This window comes from Malurus melanocephalus, unplaced genomic scaffold, assembly GCF_030028575.1.
Source record: "Malurus melanocephalus ecotype Western Australia unplaced genomic scaffold, MMel_1.1 scaffold_1050, whole genome shotgun sequence".
NCBI classification, from domain to species: Eukaryota; Metazoa; Chordata; class Aves; order Passeriformes; family Maluridae; genus Malurus; species Malurus melanocephalus.
In genome coordinates, this window is record NW_026624282.1 from 22495 (window position 1) to 29108 (window position 6614).

Below are 6614 nucleotides of genomic sequence, written 5' to 3' on the forward strand. Positions count from 1 at the left end.
AGGGTGGACATCAGCAGGAATTTCCCCATGGAAAGGGTGCTCAGGGATTGGCAGGGGCTGCCCAGGGAGGTTTGCAGTGCCCATCCCTGGAAGTGCCCAAGGAAGGCTTGGAGGTGGCACTCCGTGCTCTGGGTTGGTAACAAGGTGGGGATCGGGCACGGGTTGGATTCCATGACCCAGGAGGGCTTCTCCCACCTCAGGGATTCTGGGATTATCCAATTCCATATCCTTTTGGTCAGAGAGGGTGTGTTTGGGCAGCAGAAGGCAGGCCATTGGCTGACCCAGCCCGGGTTGCTGTTCTGAGGGAGGATTTGCTCCTTCCCTGGAGGTGGCTGGAAGGGGCAGTGGGGCAGGAATGGGACCCACAGCACATCCACAACCAACCCTGCGAGATTTCAGGAAGATTTCCTCAGGGAATCACATGCAGAGCTCAGAGCATCCTAGAAAATTACGGGAAACTGCTGGTCCTGAAGGAAACCCTGAGTCCAGTCTGTCATTCCAGCACTGCCAATTCCTTTCTGTTTCCCAAATTTGTGAGTATTTTCCTGAGAGGACCTCTCTTCTCATTCCCTGAACCCATTGAAATCTAGGAGTGAGGGCTGGGATGTTTTTTCTGGTCACATCTGTTCATTCAAGCAACCTTCCAGCAGTGAGATCTGTCACTGCAGGTGTTTCTCTGCTTTTACTTCTCCATTAATTTCACATCTGTTCATTCAAGTGACCTTCCAGCAGTGTGATCTGTCACTGCAGGTGTTTCTCTTCTTTTACTTCTCCATTAATTTCTCCCAATTAGTCAGAACCACATCTGAAATCCGTACGCCTCCTCTGGTTTTTCTTCCACCTTCTCAAAACAAGACTTTGTCTCTTACATTTTCTAAAAATGTGAAGAAATGCTGGATCTTGAAGACTTTTCAACGGTGAAATAAATCCCTTTTTTGGGGTGGTTTTATAGCTAGATTAGTGACATTTAATTCGGTGTAGGACCACATCTGGTCCATAATTCCTACTGGCCAGAGTGTGGAGCTGATCCTGCCCCTGTGTGGGGTCAGAGGAGAGGGAACATCAGCACCAGGACCCAAAATGAGCCCACCCAGGCAGAGCTTGGCACTGTGGGCACCGAGGTGTGGGTGAGAGCAGGATTTTGGGGTGGGTGAATTCACCCAAACAGGCCAGGGGGTTTCTCAGGCTCCCCTGGGAATTAATTCCCTCTTGTTGGAGGTTTGTTCAGGTACATCACACACCTGGCACTGGGATCCCACCCCCAAGGATCCAGGCTTTTGGATGGGCTGGGAGCCGCAGGTAAATGGAGCTCAGACCTTTTCCCCTGTGCCTGCCTCCTGCCTTGGCGTGTCCTGGCGTTTGGCTTCCAGGTGTTTTCCCTGCACGGTGGGGAGGGAATGTTGAAATCAACACCAAAGCTCCCTCTGAGGCTCTGCTGGGCCACGGTGTTCTGGTTGCTGACAGTGAAATTCAGCAAATCTGAGTGAGGAGCAAAAACCYGAGCCTTTAAATGGTCAGAGCCCGAGGAAAAGTTCTCGTTACCCRCGCTTGCATTTGCTCTTGCACCTCTTTAATTAAAAGGACCACAAAATAGAATAAATTACACGTGCATTTTTATTAGACAAACCCCAGAAAGTGAAGAGAGACAAACAGTCATGGGACACACTTTATATACAAAAATCCGGCCAAAAAAACTGCTGAGCTGGAGCAAGCGAGCTGCAAAATGTAACCCAGCGAGACTCAGGCTCCAGGGCTGAGCCCAACACGCCGTGTGTGAGACAACACAGCTGAGAGAGAGTTCCTAAGGTGGGGCTCCCGTGGGACAGGATTTGGGGTGCAGGTGGCCCTGGTGGTGCTGACCCCGCCACGCTCCAGTAGAGCACCAGTTACGGGTTTTTTCCTGGCGCGTGGCGGTGACCGGCAGGAGAATTTTAGCTCCTGTAACTTCTTCTGGTGGAGGAGCTGGAGACAAACTTCATGCTGGAGCTGCTGCCCGCTCCCAGGGTGGTGCTGCTCACCCCGGGAACGCTCCCACAGTTGAAGCTGTTCCCCAAATTGCAGATCCCCCCTCCCATGCTGAGGTTGCTCCCTCCTCCGTATCCCGTTCCCACCGTTGTTCTGGTGACGGCTGCRAGGATGAAAAAGAAAAGTTTCAGGATCTCTGGGCATTGGCTTCTTGGAGCAGAGACACAGAAATGTTTAAATAAGATAATTCTTATAATTTAGAGACTTACAGATATTCACTGGGACCCCATCTCCAGCCAGCCTGTGCAGGGATGGAACACAAGGGAAGAGGATTAGAAGTTTGTTGATATTGGGGAGGGGAACAATAGGATACATTTCCTAGAGGCCTTTGGGGAGAAAAATGAAATCATGGCATAATTCATGGATTTTTGTTATTTTGATTATGTGGGGGGCTCTCCCCACTCTGTGCCTCCTGTTTGGCATCCCAGAAATGCTGAGCTTGTCCAGAGCCAGTCCCAGGACTGGATTTCCGACCCACCTGCACTCCTCACCCTGTGGGTCTAAACCTGACCAGGGTCTGCAACTCCACTACACCTCTGAAATTTGCGATTTTAAATCCCACCCACCTGCACTCCTCGCCCTCCAGCAGCTTCCTGTAGGTCGCAATCTCGATGTCCAGGGCCAGCTTGACGTTCATGAGCTCCTGGTACTCGCGGAGCTGCCGGGCCAGGTCAGCCTTGGCTTGTTGCAGGGCGTCCTCCAGCTCGGCCAGYTTGGCCCTGGCATCCTTSAGGGTCAGTTCCCCGCGCTCCTCGGCATCAGCGATGGCTGCTTTCAGGTTTGCACACTGCAGAACACAAAGTGATGCTCAAAATCCCCACCCCAGACACCCCAGGGTGTCCTTCACCTCCCCTGCAATCACAAGGTTTTATCCCAGCTCCACAATTTTGGTGTCAATTTTCTTTTTGAGCAAAAAAGAGTCAAACTGAGCAGAGCTGCCAACATTTTCCTTCCTTCCCCTTGCAAGTTTGGGGGTAAATTGTTTAAAAGCGGGGTTTGCTGCCCTTTACCTGTTTTTTCACGCTGTCGATCTCGGAGCGGAGCCKCTGGACGTGGCGGTTGAGCTCTGAGATCTCCTGCTTGGTGTTCCGGAGATCGTCCCCGTGCCGGCCRGCCGTGGCCTGCAGCTCCTCGTACTGTCACRGACAGGAACAACCAGTCAAGGGAAAATCCCCCATTTTTGGGGTTACCAGGAGCCTGAGAGCCACTCCTCAAGCCCAGACCAGCAGCTGGAGTGCTGCTGTGCACGATGGGATCTTTGGGAAGGTTTTCTTGGAACAGTTGGTTTTTTTATCTGTTCCAGACAAGATATGAAGATAAGAGCGTGGAAACCCCCGATCCTTCACCTTGGTTTGGTACCAGGACTCGGCTTCAGCACGGCTCCGGTTGGCGATGTCCTCGTACTGCGCCTTCACCTCCGAAATKATGCTGTCCAGGTCCAGGTTMCKGTTGTTGTCCATGGTCAGAACCACSGAGGTGTCCGAGATCTGGGTCTGCATCTGGGACAGCTCCTGCAAAGAGCACAGGGAATGAGGTAATTCCCTTGGGAGATGCCTTTTCACCCTTCCAGGCGAGCTGTAGACCTGGGAGAGGCTGCTACAGATYGTTATCTGAACAGCTCAGGTGTTGGTGCAACTCTACAGTGTGGAAGGATTTAACATCTCCTGAGGGAAAAAATTAGAGGCTCTCAGAGGGAGAGRAGCTCTTCACATGTTTTGGGGCTGGTTGTACTCACTGCTTCATAAAGAGCTCTCAGGAAATTGATTTCTTCAGTCAGCGCATCTGCCCTGGCTTGGAGTTCCACCTTGTTCATGTAGGAACCATCTACATCCTGSGGAATGAGAGATTTTTGGGTGATTTACACCCCTATCAGGAAATCAGGTAAATGTATTGTGATAACAATCAGGGGAAGAAGTCATAAAGAACCAGAGGGGCTGGAATTGGAGTGGTTGGGTTTGTGACCGAGTGGGGGATCAGAGCTCTGCAATGAGCCATCCCATGACACGCAGGAATTTGCTCTCACCTTCTTGAGCGTCACAAACTCGTTCTCTGCGATGGTCCTCCTGTTGATCTCATCTTCGTACCTAAAGGAGGGCGGCACAGAGGGCTTTTGTTCAGGCAGGTTACAGAGGGAGGTGATTTGAGCTTGCTGGAATGAATTTCCTTCAGAGCATTTTGCATACAATGCTTTTTTTACCTCAATGAGAAACCAGGAGCCRAACCAGTTAAAACAAGTACATCAAAACAATTTGAACGAATCCATTATTTTTTACTTATTTCTGGCTATTAGTCATCCCCCTTCTGCTGTTTAAAGCAAATGAAATGTGCTGCTCTGAAACTTTCAGACCTACCATGTAATTTTGCCCTCTCAGCAGGCAATTTAGTTAATAAGTCTTTGATCATGCTCCAAATCATTCCCTAAAYGTTGGAGTACTTGCATCTGTTACTCCGTTACTGCGAAAATTTCTCCTTGAGTAAAAAATCACTGCCGGGAATTCCAGGACCCCAGACTCTCCTGAATCCCCCCAGTTGGTTTAAGGATGTTGAGAGGAAAAAAGGCTKCACCTGCCCAGGTGAGTAGAGCATTACTCAAGACTTACTTCTTCTTGAAGTCCTCGACCATGTACTGGGTGTTGACGAGCTCTCCCTCCAGCCTGCCCTTGTCGCTCTGCAGGGAGTTCAGCTGCATCCTCAGGTTGTTGATGTAGGCCTCRAAAAGYGGCTCCARGTTGTTCCTCACTGTTTTCATTCCCTGCTCCTGCAGCAAACTCCACTTGGTTTCCAGCACTTTGTTTTGTTGCTCGAGGAATCGGACCTGGAAGGAGAAATATCCTTAAGGGGATTTGAGATAACAGAGACTGGAGAGGATTTTCCTGCAAATGGGAGGCTCTCAGAAGTGTCTGAGAGGGTGAAATGCTCCTTCCAGCTGGTTTGCAGAGCCAAATTCTCATCTGTTGGGAGATTTGACTGTAGGGACCTTGTTCAGCGTTACAAACTCTGGAAAAAACCCTTGATTTTCTTGCTTCCCATTTGTTGTTGAAATTGAGAYCAGGTACAGGGATTTTGTGTGAAAAGTGTGAGCAAAATCAGGTAAGGAGCAAAGCARGGCTTGCTCTTTAATTAAAATAACACTGTTATGGTGCTGTTCCTCCTTCCCTTCAGCAGAGCTCYCCCTCCCCATTAAACCTCCAAAATATTTCAGTGTTTTCCTTGAAACCAAGGAGAATCTGCTTGACCAGAGCAGGAACTGAGCAGATGTTCTTGTACACCAGTGAAATGTGGTGGACAGACAGTATTGGATCAGATTTTGATATTTGGAACTAAAATTCCAAACATTCTGGAGACAGATTTAAATGCCTTTGAGGGAATTCAAGCAGTGAGAAGCTGCTTCTCCCTTGTGCCAATTTCTCGGTGGTTTTAGGCGGGTTGATGGAATTCATTTAATCATCTACAAAGCTGTTTCCAAGGTTCCTGAAATGCTCAGTGGAGGAGCCTAAAGTCCCCAGAAGGGTGGGATTGTCCTCTGGARCTTTCTTTCCCCACTTTCGCCTGTGAGATGTGGAGCAGCGAACGAGGAGGAACTCGAACCCTGGATGATTAATTCATGGCAACCGCTACGGAACAGGTGCCATTCCCTGGAGCTTCCAGGGCATCTTCCACTCTCATTCCTCACTTCTACTCCTCCTTGATCAGCTTTTGTCCTCACCAAGCAGCAAAGAAAAGTGTCCCTGTCAAAAAAAATCAGACATTTAGGAAAGCTCAAGATCTCACCTTGTCAATGAAGGAGGCGAATTTGTTGTTGAGGGTTTTGATTTGTTCCTTCTCCTCCTTTCGGATCCTTTGGATGTTGGGGTCGATCTCCAAGTTGAGCGGCCTCAGRAGGCTCTGATTGATGGAGACTTCATGGATACCCCCGGGGCCACCCGCAAAGGCCCCGTATCCGTAGCCAAGGTTGGCTGGAACACCAAAACCAGCCCCGTACACGCTCCCGGGGCCATAGAAGCCGCCACCCCTTCCAGCTACGGAGATCTTCTTGCAGCCACCAACGTTRTAGAGGCTTTTGCTTCCAAAGCCTCCCCCGACCCTGGCAAAGCCGCTGCCGGCGTTGCAGCTTCCCAGGCGGGTGACGGAGCAGGAGCTGAAGCTGGTCCGGCAGGTGTTGGGCACCACGGCCGAAGCGGCGCTGAAACCGCTTCTCCCCCTCTGAATCCTCACGGTGGACTGGCGAGACATGGCTGGGGCTTTTTTGGGTTGGGATGGATGCTGCAGCTGGAATAAAGGAGCAAAGGTGCTGGCCTGGAGCAAGGAGTAGGAGGGAAAGCAGAGAGGTGAACCTGTGTTCTGCACGGGCTGGGGAGAGCCCTTTTATGCATGTATGAGCCTGGGGTGGGTTGGATGAGGTGGATCCTCTTTCTGATGCGYTAGGTTTGGCATGTCCAACAGCATTCTGGAGGGTGAACTCACTCGGCACACACGCCCTGCTGAAATAATACAGCCCAGGTTCTCAGCAACAGGGAATTGTTTGGGAATAACTGTCGCCGGCCTTTGTAGACAGCCAGGCTCGTCTCCATTTCAAAGCTGGAARGTGC

General features: G+C 50.6%; 1 protein-coding gene across 1 annotated transcript; it reads right to left on the reverse strand.

Annotated features, from left to right (window-relative positions):
- Window positions 1-1596: 1596 nt before the first annotated feature.
- LOC130586063 (keratin, type II cytoskeletal 6A-like) lies at window positions 1597-6387 on the reverse strand. Its single transcript, XM_057386773.1, has 9 exons — window positions 5797-6387; window positions 4626-4840; window positions 4049-4109; window positions 3761-3856; window positions 3372-3536; window positions 3036-3161; window positions 2592-2812; window positions 2235-2266; window positions 1597-2128 (listed from the first exon to the last, which is right to left on the reverse strand). The coding sequence occupies exons 1-9, from the start codon at window positions 6256-6258 to the stop codon at window positions 1932-1934; spliced, it is 1575 nt and encodes a 524-aa protein (XP_057242756.1). The 5' UTR covers window positions 6259-6387; the 3' UTR covers window positions 1597-1931.
- Window positions 6388-6614: the final 227 nt, after the last annotated feature.